We start from the raw sequence: 18,447 nt of genomic DNA, 5'->3' as shown, positions 1-18,447 counted from the left end.
GAACAAGTCGCCATTGCAAGAAATAATGGTGTATTATGCCTTAAAATTGTTATTTTTCCACCTACAAATGAAGGACACAAGACGATGGAGTTCCAGACGTGTTTATTAGTGAAGAATCCCTCACTAGACAGAAGACCGCTACAGTAGATGTGCCAGACAGGCTGAACTCATTCACCTTACAGCAGGAAGAGTCCCTGTGTCATGAAATGGGAGCATGAGTGGGGAGGCGGCGGGGGAGAACAGTTAGGGAAACGGGGAATCAGGTGTGGACACTCACAGGTCTATTCTAGTTCCATTCCATTCGGAGAGCTGCTCTATCTGCAGGGCTCTCCTGAATTACGTCATGAGCAACTTATGAAGGAAGACAAGATTTCCAACATTACTGGAATGAGTTACCAAACATGTTGTACTTTGAACCACTTGTTCCATTTGCAGCATTAGCAAGCTGTTTTTAAGTTCTGCATCTACTTGATAATGGGATAGAGTCAATCCGCTTGTGTGATTTCTGCAACAGTTTTTACAGCTGTTTTTCCACTTTACAATTACATCACAGATTCCATCTCCATGGCTAGAAAGTTAAACCCATTTCTATATTCAACACAAGACTGTCAAGCTTAAAATTTAGCAGCCTTGCTTCAATGTAGTCAAAAGTCCAATAACAGAAAATACTGCTAAGCAGATAAGAGAGCTAGTGTGTTTTCACCTGATGAGCAACTCCTGTGAGGCAGTGACATCTGGGTGTGAAACATACGTACTTGCATTTCATGTCTATTGAGACAGCAAGGCTGTCGAGTGGTGCCAATAAGCAGCCTATCGATGATTCAGTCTGACCTTCGGTGAAAGACTTGACACTGGTGCTTTTACTGACGGCCTTTCTTCTGAGAAAGGCCCAGATTCTGACGACACAAAGCTGTGGTGCACATTTTCGATATAAGAACATGCCGTGGAAAACGGCCTGTTGCTGAGTAGACTGTAGACTCTCACAATGACACTGATCTCGTGAAACAAGCATGGAGATGGCACAGCCACCGGGTGGACCAAACATAAGGTGCATAGGTGGTAAGTGATAATGAACACTGAGCTCAGTCTCTTTAGGACCCCCTTAACCTCCAGTTAACCTGAGCCAGGCCTATTCACAACCAAAACATGACGAGGCAAAAACACACAAATGGCTAGTCAACAATCAATCATAATCTGTTGAGGGGGGATGAAACATACAACAGTATTTAGTGTATTTACTCTCTGAGTTTTGACCTTCTCAGTTTTTTCTGCAAGTTTTGTATGTGGACCATGTGTGTGCTGTAAGGTGCCTGTGTGTATGTGCGTTCTGACAGATGATGCCCAACCATGAGAGATTATCAGAGGTGACTTGAGGAGTGACAAGTGAAGTAAGGGTGAAAAGTTCTCTCGGATGACAGTGGTTCACATGTATTGAGGTAAAACCTATGCAAGACTGAAAGAACTAGAATAAATACACAAAGACTTTCTGAGATATGAGTACTGGACAGCAGACTTAATATACCTGCAGGTGTCCTAGTTTTTTGTATTGCTTTCTGTGGTGAACTGGGTTAAGATCTGAGCATTCCTCCTTTGGATCGACTCTTTTTCCATCTGTGAGCCAGATTCCTGAATAGCCTGAACTGAGCTCTGTAGATCTACTACACTCTGGAGTCTTCACAGTGTCACATTCTCAGTGAGAACTTCAATACCCACAAGCCTGTTTGGCTCCGCCCTGAGCAGAGTGAGAATGTTTGATGTCATGTCTGCGTCATGGTCTATTCATGAGACTCAGTGAAAACATCCTCATATACACACACACACACACGCACACACACACAGAAACACAGTTCTGTCCAATCCACACAAAGGTGTGTTTTATGAAGCAATCCGCCTGAGTGGGTTCACACAGAGGAATAAGGTGCCAGAATAATATTCTGTGAAACATGTACATCACATGAGTCCTCTTACCATGTAATCCAGACTAAGTAAAACTTAATGTTACTTAAGGGAAGCGCAGCCGTTACGTGCTCATCAGATGGAGTGGCAGCAGCTGCTTAATACAAGATTATATGTCAATGAAATGCTTCCTGGACCACACACTTACACGTGCACTGCCACTGGCACAAGTCAATGCAGTGAGTGAGTGTGTGCACACCGCTGCATGCATGCTGAGATGTGATGTGATATATAAGATACAACTGAGTAGCAACCACAGCTTAGCTAACAGTCGAGATGGTCCACTTCAGTTCCACACTCCTCAGTCGCGTCCTGAAAACAAACAAAAAAAGGATGCAGCAGTAGCAGCAGCAATGAGGTTTGTCCTCTTCCTCTTCCTGTAGTTTTTTTTTTTTTCAGAGTTCCTCCAAGTTACTCCATCCCACTCTTGCGTTCCTCATCTGGATTTTGATGTTTATTTCCATGTTTATAATTTTAGATCTCAGTCTGTGTGTTGGATAAATAAGTGCAAAAAAGGCTCTTTGTCCTAAAACAACACACTCTGCCTCCGATTCTTTCCCTCAGCTGAAAGAGATAGAGAGAGAAAAAGTGTAAAAAAACGTTGGTGATATTTTGTAGGTATTGAGTTTGGGAGTTTGTAAGGTTTGCTGTTCTTCTGTTGTACACTTCAGTGTTTAGCAGCTGGTCAATATGGATATGTTAAAGAAACAAATATTTGTTTAGACCAAGTTACGTGTGATAGTGAAATATCTTTGCACTACAAGGATACTAGTAAATGTCTTAGTATTTTTCATTCCTCTCACAATTTCAATGTGGAGTCCTATTTCACTACTTGGCTCTTTGACAGTCGCAAAAGTAAATGGCATCTCTGACCCGCATGTCAATATATCTGTTTGTATTGTGTTTGTTTGTTTGTAATGTGGTAGAGGACATGCATATTCATCAACGTTTTTCAAGTAGCATCATGAGTGCTCCACTGACAACTGAAAGCCACCAAAAAAATGAAATGAAATCACCCAAATCAATCATGCTTTAACCGCAAACATGTTGAGAAAGATAAGGGGAAGAGCTAGATGGATGAGAGAGAAAGAGAGAGAGAGGGGGAAAGAGAGAGAGCAGGTATTTACCCTGGCCAGGGGCTGGGTCAGCCTGTGGGGGGAGAGGAGGAGGAGGTGGAGGGCTGCGCCCCCGGCTTGGCTTCGTCTCTTTGGGGAAACTCATGAACTACATACTCTACCTTACGGATCACTGCTTTTTACGTGGGACAGAGCCGTGGCCAGGGAGCGACAGATGGACAGCGACAGACACACACATGAAGAGGACGCATAGGGCAAGAGGAGAGGGATGCAAAGAGGCACAGGTGGAAGTGGGAGAGAGAGGGAGGAGAGAGACAGACAGAACTTCACAATTAACACAAGCACGTCACCACCATGATACACAGGTATGTGTCATACTGCTGTGTGTGTGTAAGTGTGTGTTTGGATGTGTGTGTGTGTGTTACTATGACTGACCTGCTTCTGCTTGTCTCACTGGGCGCCTTCCTGGGTCCTTCTGGAGCTTAATGTCTTTCAGTGAGAAGATGGAAGCCGCTGAAAAGGTACACAAGCCTCTTATTGTTTTCTATTTATTGTTTGGACCTCATCAATACGAGTAACTTTTTTATCTTACTGTCTGTTGCTCTTATATATCCCCTACTGTATATTCAATCCCTGCTGATTCCTAGAACCTTTAAGCACCTTTTCAAACTATCCTGATATGATTAAATGTTGCAATCACTGCTTTTGTGATTACGTGGTCACTCGTTTTTCTTTATATAGCTGGCGGATACAGTCTACTACAGTCGGTCAGTAATGATGAGAGGATGTTGAAACTCACTGTCTGGCAGCACGTGCACCTGCTCGCCAAAACTGTTGAAGTACCGGTGCTTCAAGGCTTCCTCTGCACACACACGCGCCTTTGGGTCGAACTGTATAGAGACAACATAGTGAGCAGTGTGTGTGTGTGTGTGTGTGTGTGTGTGTGTGTGTGTGTGTGTGTGTGTGTGTGTGTGTGTGTGTGCCTGTGCCTGCTTTACTACTGTGTGAGTTTTTATGTGTGTTTGTGTGTGTATTTATGTACATGCGCATGTGTCTACATGGGTATGGGTGTGTGTGTGTGTGTGTGTGTGTGCGCGCGTGTGTGCGCGTGTGTGCGCGTATGTACATGTGTTGTGTGTGTGTGTGTGGTGGAGGCCTGCGCTCACAAGGAAGAAACATCAAAAGTCCAACTGACCTTCAGTAATTGTAACAGCAAATTATGTCCATCGCTGTCTATCCTATGGAACAAATCAGAACACTATGAGTGCCCCCCTTCATGCACCGCTTTAGTCCTGAAGACTGATACATTTTATGTATCATGAAAATACATGAAAAACCTTTATGCCATAAAGAAAGCAAATGACAACACAAACTAAATCTCAGTGTGACGATGATGACCAAAATATTCTATTAAAAACATATACTGAACACTGCAGACTTGGATAAGGGTGTTCATGATTAGAAAATAGATAGATTTACTGTATAATTTACATGTGTTGTCAAAGATTCTGAGTTTTGGAGTTTTCTTTCAGAAAGACTGGTTACTGTATGTTAGTTGGATATGACCATGTCATTAAGTATTAACAGTAAATGTTTTGTTGAAGTTCTGTTCTATTCATTCGTATAGGTCACATTTCAGAGAAGACGGCACTAAGGACAGAAAGAATGGCAAGGAACAAGGTGCTGAGGAGAACAGCTAGAGTGCTAAAGAACAGACCGTGGAGCGTGAGAGACCAGTGGCTCTTGGTGGTACCGAGGGAAATTATAGTTCTTAAACTCCTCGCTGCTGGTAATTCCTGGCCAAGACAGATCTGACGGTGTGCCTGAAAAACATAAAAGAGAAATACTACAACAACCGCAGCAAATCCTTGCAAGATCCTGGTGAGATCACAATTTTTACCAATTACATTTTTAGTAATTCCTGTAAGAAGCAAAAAGTTTCATTCAAAATCATCACAATTTTATGCAATTTTTCCCAGCCCTGGTAATCACGACAAACCCTTGCAAACCCTTGATCCTGGTGAGAATAATGTATTAAAAAAGGCATCATTACACATGAATGTTTTCTTTGCTCTGATAACAAGGCCTCACCTAGGATGCGAAATATAAGATGAAGCTCATCCTCTACTGTGGACCCAGGAAATAGTGGCCGACCAGTTACCATCTCATAAAATATACATCCCACTCCCCTGTTGAGAAAAAGAGAGAGCCATTGACAAAGATTGTGTCGTTAAATGACTGTAGGTCCTTATAAAGCCTGGTTTGCAATGTGTCTTCAGTTGACTGACCATGTCAACATTTCAGTCATTTTAAAACTCAAAATGAAATACAATACAAATGAAACATTGTGGTTTACATCTACAAAGGACATTTTAGATGTGACATACAATAAATGCAGTGAGGCAAAATATTAAATTGTTGATTATTTTTTATAATGCATTTCTGTAGGCCTACAAAGTGATTTGACAAGCATAGCCAATGACTGCTTTTAGCCTACGGGCAACATAGGCACAGTTTAGCACGGGCGGAGTCTTCCTCACCACATGTCTATGGGGGTGGAGTAATCTGTAGATCCCAGCAGCACGTCAGGCGGTCTGTACCACAGTGTCACCACTTCATTAGAGTACGTCTTCGTGGGGACCGATTTAGCCCGTGCCAGACCTGCAACACAGTCAGAGTCACACACTACATTAGATCAGATGCCATTATTCTCTCATGCGTCTTGAGAAAGCAAACCTGTAGAAATGAGCTAGCAGTACGCAGTGCTGCCATTGCCAACACCCGAGGAAAAAAGTCTCTTGAAAGATTAGCTTGTCACAAAATAAATCCTCAATGTTCATAAGTTTCCTTCGCACCAAAGTCAGCTAGTTTGAGCTCCCCCTTCTCGTTGATGAGGAGGTTCTGCGGCTTCAGGTCTCTGTGCAGCACTTTTCTGCTGTGGCAGTAGGAGAGACCCCGCAGAAGCTGGAACAAAAAGATCTGTGGAGAGAGGGGGGGGGGAGGAGCCAGGTTAGACCTTTTTGCTGAGGAGAGCATGAATGTGGTGATGGTGTAATGAGATTTCATCATAAAACAGCACATGAGTGCAGACACCTCCTCGTACCTTCACGTTGTGCACACTCATCAGGCTTCCACAGTCGTCCATGTACTGTTTCAGATCCTTCTCCTGGCAAACACAAGAAATGCCTCAGATGATCCATCACTCACATACACGCTGCACTATTCACACACACACACACACACACACACTCACTCACACACACACACACTCACACACACACACACTCACACACACACACACACACACACACACTCACACATGCACCACACACACACACACACACACTCACCTACTCACCTCACACATACACACACACACACACACACACACACACACACACACACACACACACACAGATACTTACCAAATACTCAAACACAAGAGTGAGGCACTTGTCTGTATGGATAATATCGTGCAGAGTGACTATGTTGGCATGCTTCAAGTCCTTTAAAAGAGAAACTGGGAAAGACATAGAAAGAGAATAGACATTAGTGATAAGATTGCCACAATTACTTTTGCCATATACTTGCAAAATACTTGCGGTTTATAAACTGTGGTTTAAAGGGCAGTGCTGCAGTTAATTTTAAAACCTTTTAGAAAAATATTATCAATAATCTTCCACTTTAAACAGTAGAAAGTTTTAAAATCCATTAGTCATGAAACATGAGAATAGGCCTTAAATGTCCGGAAATTAGAACTGGTTTATTTGAGTCTGGGAAAAGGAAGGATGCAGTCGTCAAGAAGGGTGGAGGATCTCAGCCTACCACTAGGGGTCAGAACATGCAATCTGTATGTTTCAGTAAGGGCAAACATGTCTGTGCCATCACAGCAGGAACACACAGGTGTTTAGAACACAAACAAGCACAAATCTAACAAAAAAGTAAATCACACTCTTATAAACCGCAACCTGTGAACTGCACAGAAATGTGCATGCTTGCATTTATATACATAGGCTAGGATCTTAAAACACTGATCAGTATAAAGTTTCGTGAAAATATGGTTTACAAACATGTCATAGCCATCAGTTCCAGATATCTGTGTGTGTGGTTTATATCTACCGTGTTACAATTAAGATATCAGTACTGGTTTTAAAGTACTGTGTGGCCTGAAAGTGTCTAATGTTGGTGGCATATCTCCTGCTGCATAAATATTTTTAGCACAGAATGATTTGTGTCTAATGCTAGCAAAACTGGAGCACAGTAGTCTACAACCCTGCCAGCTTCTAAACTTCCCTTTCGACAGTGCTAGTCAGGAGCACCTAAGATGCAGTGAGTGGTCTATACCTTCCCGTATGGCAGTGCAGGGAGCTCCCTCCTCATGTTCCAGGCGAATTTCTTTCAGAGCGACAAGGTTGTCTGTCAGTTTACTGCGTCCTTTGTACACGGTAGCATAAGTGCCCTAGAAAAAGAACACCAGAGACTTTCATTTTTTTCTCACATTATGAAAAACTGTGTATGGACCCCTGGTTTCAGAGCGAAAGTGCACAGTTACCCAAGAAGAAACACAAGGGTATGGTCAAATGCACTGTGTGGGCAAGAGCCAGGCCAAGGTTAATTACTGTACATAAAGGCCTAGTTAAGCTGACCAATAGCAATCCCTTTGAACTAAATGCATCAGACTAGATGTAAGACGGTCATATTACTGCTGGTTCTGGACAGTGATGGCCATGAGCACTTTTCTAAGGAACAAATCATAGAGCTTCTTCTGCTATTCAAAACAATTACCAGTACATTGTTGACACATAAGTGTAGCTTGTCTGAAATGCTCAAGCCACATCCCTTCAAACTGACCGTTATATTGATTTTGAGCATTTAAAACCACAAATAACCCTGAATACAGTTTAGAATATGTTCTACATGACCAAATTAGCTACAGTGACAGCCTCACTCACAAAATGAATAGCTACTGTAAGTGATGGTGCTCTTCCATATCGTACTCAGAGAGTGCCATGTTTTTTTCTAAATGTCTCTTACCTCTCCAAGTTTGTCCAGTTTAATATAAGTCTCCAGTTTCCCAAAGCCAATCTCAGACTGAAAGAAAACAAGTTTGATAAGAAAGAGTAGATATGTTTTTCTGTTGCTGAAGACATAAGTGGAGAATCATTTCATTCTTAAAATCCATCTACAACTTATTTCTACCCTTTGTCCCAAAGGAGGTCTTATCCCAACAGAAAGGGACTATGTGAAAGAGAACCAAGAGAATCACTTACGAGTGATGCCCTCCGGAGTCTACGACTTAATGGTTTGTCAAAGGGGGGGCTGTTCATGGCAAACTTCTCCAGGTAACCCTCCGGCAAACGAATATCAGCGGGCAGAGAGAGACGTTTGTTTATGTCCTACAGATAAGAGAAACAATTAGATTAGAAAGAGAGAGATAGAGAAAGAGAAAGAGAAAGCAATAGAACTGTGCTTGTTCAGCCATGCTATGTTATACCTAAGGTTAAGATTTCACCCATCATTCAAAAGATACTGAAATGTTTTGGTGTGCACTGCAGTTCAAAGGTTTGGGGTCACTTAGAAATTTCCATTCCACTCCATTATAGTGAATATACAGAATACCACCTGAGATCAGTTGCATTGTTTTTTTTTTTTTTATCAGGGCAGCAGTTTTCAGATTACGTGTGCTTATATAATTGCAAAAGGGTTCTCCAATGTTTTCTCATTCAGCCGTTTAAAATGATATCAGATTAGTAAACAGAATGTGCCTTTGGAACATTGGATGAATGGTTGCTACTAATGGGCATCTGTATACTGAGATATATATATTGCATTAAAGATCAGCAGTTTCTCTCTACAACAGTCATTTACAACATTAGTGATGAAAACAAGGACATTTCTAAGTGACTCCGAACTTTTGAACAGTAGTGTATGTTTTCAATGTATGCATTTTTAATGTCCAAGACGATGTGTGTAGTTTTGGACCCAGAGAGTGTGCTCTGTTTTAGTACCTCATTGCATATACGCCTGGCGTGGTTGTTCCTCATACGCACTCGAACAGGACTCTGCACCTCATCTGACGACGTCCCCGACGCCTGATCACTCTCCCCATCAGAGCCCATCTTTACATTCTCATGAACAATTCCTGTGACACACGCACACAGACAGACACAAACACAGAGGGAAACTCAAACATAAATACAGCAGCCTAGTACTATCTTGTCAAAATGACATTTCAGCTGAGTTTTTATTCTTTAATATTTCAATGAAAACAAGTCTGCCACTGCTGTTTTATTTGCTTCACTATGACGACATTTTAAATGACTAATTAGCTGTAAAAGTCTATGTTAACAGACATGATTCCAAGATCATTAACAGTTATTTTATTGCTTTAATAAGGCCTTCTGGGAGCTTCACACCTTAGTTTTGCAATGAAAATCATCTGACAAATGCACATAATCATCTGACAAGTGCTCACAGTTATATCCTTCAAATCTCAGTGGTGGTCTCCGGCTAAAAGCTCCTCACATGTCATTCGTGTTGAGATCCCAGCCAGAAGAAAGATGTGTATAGGGCATAAATTTGCCACCAAACATAGACTCTCTCAATTAGTATGAATAAGAATTTTGCGAGAGCTCAAATGAACATGCTGATCTAAGTCAGAGCACAACACAGGAGCTGCGGCAGACCCACTGAGTCTCATGAGTGTGTCAGCTGTCAACAGAGCCGTATTTAGTGACAGTGTACTAACCATCATACTTCCCTGAAATGGAAACAAAATTTCACAAAAGGACAAAGTACAGTACACAAGAGGAATATTTAATTCTTTTGTGTCCTGTGATTTCATAGCCCCAAATGCTCCATATCGCCATTGAAATGGAGATGACAGCCATTACGGTACATTAGCCTGAGGTCCTCTAATCCCTCTGACCCTCTATGGCCTCATGGCATGGCGTGTTGGATGCCCTCAGACATTCTGTATCTCTACGTGGAGAATGGAAATCCCCCTCACAGCACTTCAAATGGGACCATGTGAGTCAGCGATGGCTGGCAGACCAAATGCCAACAAAGGTCAACAAATCTGACCCTATTTCTGGTCAAACCCTGTGGTTTCCATTCAGGTTCACAGTGGCCTACTAATGTCTATGAGCATCACACAGGTCTCACTTTCCACCTGTCCGAAATGCGGTGCGATCAGAACAGAGTTGAAAGTTGGTGGGCAAAGATGCTCTTCTGGGCTTTTCAGTTTGATTGCAGAGAATGACTGCAGTACAGTGCATCAGCACATGACAAGTGATTGACTACACAAACTGACAGCGTGCAATCCATTATGTGGTCCAGCAGCCAACAAATGCAGCAATATCTGTCAATCTGACCGCTGCCTAGAGCCCTTCAATACATCAATCCATCCGCCGACTTACACAAACTCCAGTATGTTGCCAATTTCGTCACCTCAGGACCAAATAATCCACACTAAAGACCCCCGAACTCTGCCAACATTGCATTACGCCAAGGAATACAATAAAAAACATTCTCACATGTCTGACAAACAGTTACTGAATTCCCAGCTACTGGATTCCTATGGCACTTATATTCCACTTTTCTCTAAAAGCATTCCAGGGCCACAGTGCTGGATGACTAACACACATAATCCACACCAAACACAACTGTTCTTTACAGAGGCTGTAAATCAATGGAAGTGCACAGTGGAGATTTGCCTGGCACCTGACACCTGACTTTATACAAACAAAACCTTTTCTCTTGTTTACATCTCTATGAATTATTGGCTCAAACATTTGAGGAGCAGAGTCAACTTAATATAAATATTTAAAACCGTCAGGAGAAAGGTGACGTTTTGAGCAGGGATATGCCTGAATAACCACAGTTGGCTGTTTGCCAGTGTCCTTTAGCACACAAGAGATTTCTACCTAAACAACCGGTTTGCTCTGTATGCTGCTGCTAGAATGAAATATGTAAACCCTTCCATATTTTCTTTGCAACCCAAGTGAACACATACCTGGAGGCTAAAAAGTCAGAGAGTACAGTATCACTTACGACATGTGTGTAGTAGGAAGGGAGGGGAGGAAGAGGAAGAGGAAGAGGAGGGGGAAAGTAGGAAGAGACAGGGGCAGAAAGAAGGAAACTGGACAAAAGAGCAGGAGAGAGTCACCAAGAGAGCCGGTCCTGTGCAGGCCCAGACAGGGTCGGTCCAGCCCGTCCCTCCTGAGCGCCGGTCGGCCCAACCCGCCGGCGTACTGCCGCAGGAAAGAGGGAGCACTGTGGGAGGCGGGAGGGAGGACAGAGCAGACTATGGCCTCTGAAGAAGAGACACAGATGGACAGATCCGGGGGTGGGCAAGCAGAAGCAAGAGAGACAGAGAGAGAGAGAGAGAGAGAGACAGAAAACACGGGATGTAGGGAGAAAAAGTGAAAGATTTAGGGACAGATCATAGGGAGACGGAACCTCACTGTCTGTGTATGCTGCTTTGGTTGTGGTTACCGTGGCAGCAGCAGCAGCACTCAGTCTTATTAACAGAGAGTCACTAGACAGAACTGGACAGCAACTAAATACTTCTGCATTGAGTGAGTTGCAATGTGTCACAAATTGTTTTCAAATTAAGCTAAATCCATGCAAGTAAGATATCAGTCTGTAATCTTTCAATCTAATCCGCAACCATTGCTTGCTGATAAAAACGAATTGTTGTTCAGCTGGCCAAAATTTGACCTGAATTCAACAACAATGATTTTCAACCAATTACATTTGAAGCTATCCCATTGTAATTCAACAAGCTGGAATTGTATTATTCAGAACTGATAGTGTTCTTTATGATTCTATTTTGCATGCATTATGGGAGTGCTTTTCCATGGGTACAAAAGTACACCATCAAATACAAAAACATAGACTACAAACACAGAGTACAAACATCTACGGGTTACACCAAGATGGTGGCTCAGCTAGCAGTTTCAGATGTCCAGTGCAATGTAAAATATGATCAGTGTAAGATCAGTGTTAAACATGGCTTCAACCAATGGACGTTCATAACCCATCCATTGCATTATATTAATCTTTCATCCATCCACCTCTAGTGTGATCAGACAGAACAAGCTGGGTGTGTGGGCGGTAGAGGATTAAGTAACGCAACCTCATGCTGAGCACCAAGCTAGTATTCCATGCATATCTATACACTGAATATTCATGTGTACAGTAAGCACATTGTGTGTGTGTGTGTGTGTGTGTGTGTGTGTTTGTGTGAAAGAGAGAGAGAGAGAGAGAGAGAGAGTGGAGAGTGTGTGTGTGTGTGTCTTTCTGTGTGCATTTCTCTTACCATGGTCTCGTACAGCTGACGGCTCATCCAGGTTACTTTGCTCAGACAGTTCTGAGAGAGACTCGTCTGCTGGCCTGGTATTGCGTAGGCTCATAGACAAACGCCTCTTAATGATCTTCATCCGGTCCATCTGCTCGGGAACATGGGCCTCAGGAACCTGAGGGGCTGGAACACAGAACAGAACAGTCAAGAAATAGTGAGAACCCTGTCAACTGCCTACCAGAACACTGTCAACAGCACTGTTCCATAGCATGCTGCCTCTACTCTGCCACTAACACGCACACTCCAGCAATCCAGTTGCGTTTTTACAGCATTACAACACTGGGAATGGTTTGTTGGACTTTGGCCCCTTTTTTCTTTATGATCTTTCGCTTTACAGCTTTTCTTTCTGAGTAGGGGTGGTTAATAAGGAAATGGGCCAGTCTTTGCTATTCAAAGACATTATTAGTTTAGTCTTAGTTCAGTCAAAGTCCACTTCAACACACGTGTGTAGAAGGAAGAGTCTACACCCTCTAGATCTAATTCACCTGGATAATGGCATACAGCTGCCTAATAAATGTATAGACATTGCACCAAACAGGGGCTACTGACACTCTGTTTCAAAATTAGAATGCTTTATGGGGGAATGCTGAGAATATAATCAGAAATCATAATGACAATGCAGTGTAGTGTGGAGTCACAAGCTTCCCTATCATTTCATTAACAAGCTAAGCTGCTAACAAACATTCTGTACCTCTTCAGACATGAAATTCGGGGAGTATTTTTAAATTCCCACAGCTGGCAGCTTGATTCTGAACAAAATTATATTCATGCCAAATTATATTAAACCAGTTATATATGAGGTGGAAAATTAAAGCAAGCTGCGATGAATAACCACCGTTCTAAAGCAGACTTTCTATTACAGAAGGCTATTTGCAAGTTGGTTTCTCTGCCACATTTCATGTTCTTTGAGGCCTCCAGGTTGATTTCCAGCAATGATTAAGATGACCAAATCACCAAAAAACACCACATTAGCATTTAAATGATAAACCATATCAAAACTATGTTACCTAATGCTTGTCGTAGATATGATCTGTGATATCACATGCATAGTATTCAAAGCTCATGCCTCATTATTTTTTGGCTTTAGGCCTACAATGGACTCCTGAATGATCAAGAATCAGGAGTTTCCTCTGTGAAGCGGATAATGCATGTGACATACGTACTTGTGTAGGCTACAACACATAAAGAGAACTAAAGAATTGAAAAATGAATAATCTCTCAAATCACAAATGACATGTGGATAACCATCTGCACTAGAGGATAATTTAAATGATAATGCTAATATGAACATTACTTTGTTGTTTTGCATGAAATGTGCACATAACTACATAACTTCTTTTTTATTGTGTTGTACTTTCTAAAATTCCAAGGTATTTATCATGTGCATTACATCATTCATATTGATTGTGGATACCACTCGTTAACAGGCAACATTAGGCCCTAGGCCCTGCACTAAACAACATACAGTATATTGGTCAAATAATGCAAACTGGGTTGTAAGGGAAATGGACGTGAGATAGACAATAATATCATCATCTTAAACTTAAATTCACAGAGTAAACCAGACAGAATGAGCAGAAAGAGCTGTTGTAGCTCTGAATATCCGTACAATAAGATAGTGACAGCTGAAAGTTGGCAACTGACCAACGCAAAGCTGAACCCTCAGCATCTTTCAGCAAGACGCGAGTTCCGTTCACGAGTGTAGCCCTAGGCGCCACACTGGGAGAGGATGCGCCTTCAGTCTGAATTTAAATAATCCATAGCCTAATTCCTGGTCTGCGGTTCCGCTAGAATCAAGGCGTCCCATTTACCATGACCTCTCCACCATTCACAACGACATTTCAAATAACGTTAGTGTTTTCTGTGAATTCCTTGGTTCCATTTAGCAATTAGGATCCCGGTAGCTGCTATATCCTGGATAATGCCATCATCGACAGCACCGTGTGCACCGGAAAGTGGTTCTTAAAGGGATGCTACAACTTGTGCTATTATGGAGGACGGTTGCTGGGAGCAGAACTCAAAACGGGCCGGGCCTGTCCTAGGCTAGCTCCGTGGTTTCCTGCTTTGGACACCCATAAGGATATTACGCTACATGAATACAGGGATGTTAACCGTTTTCGACAGCCTAAACATATAACATCACAGAGCAAACTGGTATCAGTTCAATATTGTGCGTATTGTCCAGTTGTAAGTGTGAGTCTACACGCGCATTATTCGCCGAATTCACACGGGTTGGGACAAACACTATCCCGGTGCAGCTCTGATGAGTTAGCGATCTGGCTAGCAGCCTCGCATCTCGCATTCTCTTTCATTATTACACACTTGGGTGTTTAATCAGTAATCTACCTCGAATTCAAAGAACACAATTCAGGACAGACCGGCTACACGGAACAGCAATGTCAAAAGAGCCCATTCACAGTCGCAGCCATATGCATTGTATATTTAAACAAAGCGCATAGCGGTTAGGCTCAAACCCCAAAGCAGTCTTATATCAACAAACGGGACACGTTAATAACGCACCAAAGTGAAATGCAAGCAGTACATTGATGCTAACCTGCAGTGATCCTGATGTGTGACCGGTATGTTGCGAGAAGTCTGTGCGGACCGCTGCGCCGGGACGGAACTATCCACTGCACCAACTTTGCGTTTACCCCGAACACAGCATCCTATGGCCGCAAAAGACAAAGTGTCAAATCACACTACACTTTTAGCATCCAGCGCACCCAGCATGCGGCGTACAACGACAGACTTGTGCTTTATAAACTGAAAACGATTTCGCGTCCGTCTTGGATAGGCTGTTCTATCTTTCTGCAAATCCAGCTGTCCGGTCAAGATGTGTCTGCGCGCGCGCGTGCCACGGTGAAAGACAAAACAGGGATGGGAGGGGTAGTTTTAATAAGAGAATATCTAAGGGATGTAGGGCAAGAGCGTAGGCTACAAGTTACTCATCATATGCACTGTTTTGCACAGAGCTCTTTTAAAACCATTACACTGGCGCTTAAATACAACGATTCAAAAAGAGCAGCGGAGAAGATAAACCTCGAACGGATCGGATTATCCAGATGTGGAAAGTGAGACGGGATTACCATCGGATAACACAGATAATGCAGACATAATACAAAGAGTTGAGAAGATGCGTAAGTGGTGACAGCACAAACTCAACAGGAATAGACTACACAGTTGATTTTATAAATTGTTTAATTAAACCCTGAAATCTAGGCCAGTAGTGGCTCACAGGCAGGAAACTGCTCTTATTCCAGTAGCAACCATGTAGTTGTGGAATAACCCAAAGAATAAAAATACTTAAAATTAGTAGTGATGTGAAGAAATTACCTCACATACTGTGGTCTACATACTGCTGTTGGAAAGTTTATATTAACCATGTACTGTAGTGCAGCCTAACATCATAAACATGAGAGAGTAGGCAGCTGTAGAACATCACAATCCATGAATAATCGTCAATTGAATGGAAAAAGAAATAGAATATCTATGTAATCAATAGTTATGGGTGGATGCCCATCAGACAAATACCAAATAGCATCCTGTTGCTGGGTTGGTTGTTATGGTGATCAATGTTTCCTCTGACTGACAATAATAGTCCTTTGTTGCCTAATTTCACCATGCATATTGAGGGGAACCAACATTGTTAGAGTCCCTTTCTCCTCCTCAGTTCTTGTTTCCAGCAGGAGACTCAGTTCTAGAGGCCTGAAGACGTTGGTTGCATCTTTGGATCTACTTAATGTACATGACTGATCAATCATCCAGTTCCTCAATATCTATCTGTACCTATAGCTGCTGCTACTGTATCTGGTTCTGTCTGTATCATGAGTATTTGTCTATTTATAGGCCTACATTTGTCACAGCTCACATGGAAAAGGAGATGATTGTGCTCTGGGAGTTGAAACCTATCAGAGAACCTATTTCCCCTGATTTCCTTTAGATGAATATGCAGGATACAAATTGCTTTTTGCATAATGTCATTATGCACTCATTTGAAGAAGACGCATTCTGCATCGCCGCTGGCCAATATGAGGTCTCCCTTAAGGGCAATGAATGCTCTTTGAGAACTTTAATGAGAACTTTTAAACTTGAATTTCCCCTGGGGATCAATAAAGTATCTATCTATCTATCTATCTATCTGTCTATCTATCTATCTATCTATCTATCTATCTATCTGTCTATCTATCTATCTATCTATCTATCTATCTATCTATCTATCTATCTGTCTAAGATAGGGAGGAAACTGACTGCTCCTTAGAAAGGTTTAATTTCCAGTGCAATTTCCATTATATCTCAGTGTCCATAAGTTTTATTGCCCCATTTAGATATAATAGGAGTGCAGGTGCTGGATGGCACTTGCCGTAGAATGAAGAGGAGTGAACTGCATCAGCAGAGGTTCTGTCAGTGCACAGCTACAGCAGCCCACTGAGCCTAGATGCAATACTGCCGGGGGAAGCCCAGTGACTAATGCTGAGACTTCATAAGTGGGATCCATTTTGCATTTATCCCACTGTAGGATCAGTGTGGTACTCATACAGATTAAATCTCATCTGTAATTTTTTCTTTGGGGGCGGAGGATTATAGTGTTAGGCACATTTAACTGAGATGAACTCACATCATGAGATTTCTTGCCAGCCATCCATCATCCAAATTTCAAACTACGCTCCCTCACCACAATTAGAACAGGACACCAATATCACCCGAGTGAAATCTTAAAGAGATTGTCAATGTCTACAGTAGTGAAAAATCTGGAATTGCCTGGCAGTTTTAAAAGGGTTTTAAGCGTACTTACTTACTTAAGGTTTTACTACATGGACTTGGACACCGGACATTATTAACACATGCAAATGTTTAAAAATATGCTGTATGCTCTAGCATCATCAAGTCACATCACTGAAACCAAGTGTCATGCTCCAAACCATACCAAACCAGACTATTGTTTCCCCACTACTAAACTTTACTCTTGGCATTTAGGAAGGGCTCAGTGAAACGCAGATTGGCCTATGAGAATGATTTATCCCTCCAGACAGAAAGTCTCCTCAGCTCCAGACATTAGTAGCAGTGTGCTTCCAGCTGACACTAGCACAGAGGTGCTTGGTGGCTTCTGTGAGGAAGTCAGAGGTGAGTGATGCAACCAGTGATAAACCATCACTCATGTCACGTCTCAGCACCAACTGGTCCTGTTCTGTGAGTTCTCGGAGTGTGTGTGTGTGTGTGTGTGGGGGGGGGGGGCTACTGTTTCGAAACACATTTCACTTTCAAGGAACTTAAGGTTCACTGTACATTTAGAACTATTGGGGAAATGTGGTGTCATGAGCTATGTTATGCTATGTATGTTTTCAGAAGTCTTTTCAGCAGCCCTTTCTGTTCTGGTGAGCCCAGTCACTGGAAGAGGAGTGCACATAGAACATTATTAGAAAATGTATGATTGAATTTGTGTGAGATTTATTGGATAAACGTTTTACATAAAAGGCCCATTGGCCAAATTGAGTTTGGACCCATTTAGAATTTCCTTAGCACTGTATTAGTAGGATTTCTCTATCCCCTTTAGTGACATCACGATTCGTTTTTGAACATGCATTTCTAAAAATCAACCACATGGGTGCGCTACAGTATCATTTCTTTTGTAAAACAATTCATCATCGTAGCCTAGTTCTGAGATGGTTGGAACCTTTCACATATGCTCTGCCTGAGGTGTGGAAAAGCACATTACAGTGACAGTAATCCGTCATAATGAAGAGAGCATTACAGGATGAGGATGGAGTTAAGGACACTGAGGAACAAAATGCATATTTGCAAAGCAATCATTTGTACCTCTCTGGAGAATAGAACAAACTGCACAAAAGGTGTTACCTTTGCCCCTCCATCCACTGCACGCACTGTAGAGTTCCTTGTCTGTGATGAGTGATGACATACTGAATTGAAGTGTTTTGAGAGTGAGCCCACTGACACACCTCTGGTCTGACTTGTGAAGACTTGTGCTCTGTGTGAAGAAGCAGTCATTATTATGTTGCATAGTAGCTCTGTGGGATGTACTATTACTTCAGCAAG

General features: G+C 42.2%; 1 protein-coding gene across 5 annotated transcripts; it reads right to left on the bottom strand.

Moving 5' to 3' along the window:
• Nucleotides 1-85: 85 nt before the first annotated feature.
• Nucleotides 86-18,267, bottom strand: LOC125295676 (cyclin-dependent kinase 17-like). 5 transcript variants are annotated; one of them, XM_048245027.1, is made up of 19 exons: nucleotides 18,250-18,267; nucleotides 14,951-15,062; nucleotides 12,355-12,519; nucleotides 11,200-11,346; nucleotides 9,041-9,174; nucleotides 8,303-8,428; nucleotides 8,067-8,123; nucleotides 7,377-7,491; nucleotides 6,458-6,552; nucleotides 6,136-6,198; nucleotides 5,888-6,011; nucleotides 5,573-5,693; nucleotides 5,124-5,221; nucleotides 4,750-4,855; nucleotides 4,228-4,270; nucleotides 3,832-3,922; nucleotides 3,468-3,545; nucleotides 3,084-3,207; nucleotides 86-2,520 (listed from the first exon to the last, which is right to left on the bottom strand). In XM_048245027.1, exons 3-18 carry the CDS (start codon nucleotides 12,482-12,484, stop codon nucleotides 3,101-3,103), a joined length of 1,635 nt encoding a protein of 544 aa, XP_048100984.1. In that variant the 5' UTR covers nucleotides 12,485-12,519; nucleotides 14,951-15,062; nucleotides 18,250-18,267; the 3' UTR covers nucleotides 86-2,520; nucleotides 3,084-3,100. The 5 variants fall into 5 exon arrangements, with proteins under 5 accessions (XP_048100984.1, XP_048100985.1, XP_048100986.1 ...); XM_048245028.1 differs by lacking the exon at nucleotides 18,250-18,267 and having other exon boundaries at nucleotides 3,084-3,204; nucleotides 14,951-15,217; XM_048245029.1 differs by lacking the exons at nucleotides 3,084-3,207; nucleotides 18,250-18,267 and having other exon boundaries at nucleotides 14,951-15,217.
• Nucleotides 18,268-18,447: the final 180 nt, after the last annotated feature.

Source organism: Alosa alosa, chromosome 6 (assembly GCF_017589495.1).
Source record: "Alosa alosa isolate M-15738 ecotype Scorff River chromosome 6, AALO_Geno_1.1, whole genome shotgun sequence".
Taxonomy (NCBI): Eukaryota; Metazoa; Chordata; class Actinopteri; order Clupeiformes; family Clupeidae; genus Alosa; species Alosa alosa.
This window is presented reverse-complemented; position numbering and strand designations above follow the sequence as displayed.

Coding starts and splice junctions, on each gene's coding strand:
- LOC125295676 (XM_048245027.1), bottom strand. CDS start 12,484: ATGGACCGGATGAAGATCATTAAGAGGCGTTTGTCTATGAGCCTACGC. Junction 11,347..12,354: donor GTCAGCTGTACGAGACCATG/GTAAGAGAAATG, acceptor TCTCTTCTTCAG/AGGCCATAGTCTGCTCTGTC. Junction 3,546..3,831: donor GGTGCACGTGCTGCCAGACA/GTGAGTTTCAAC, acceptor GTACCTTTTCAG/CGGCTTCCATCTTCTCACTG.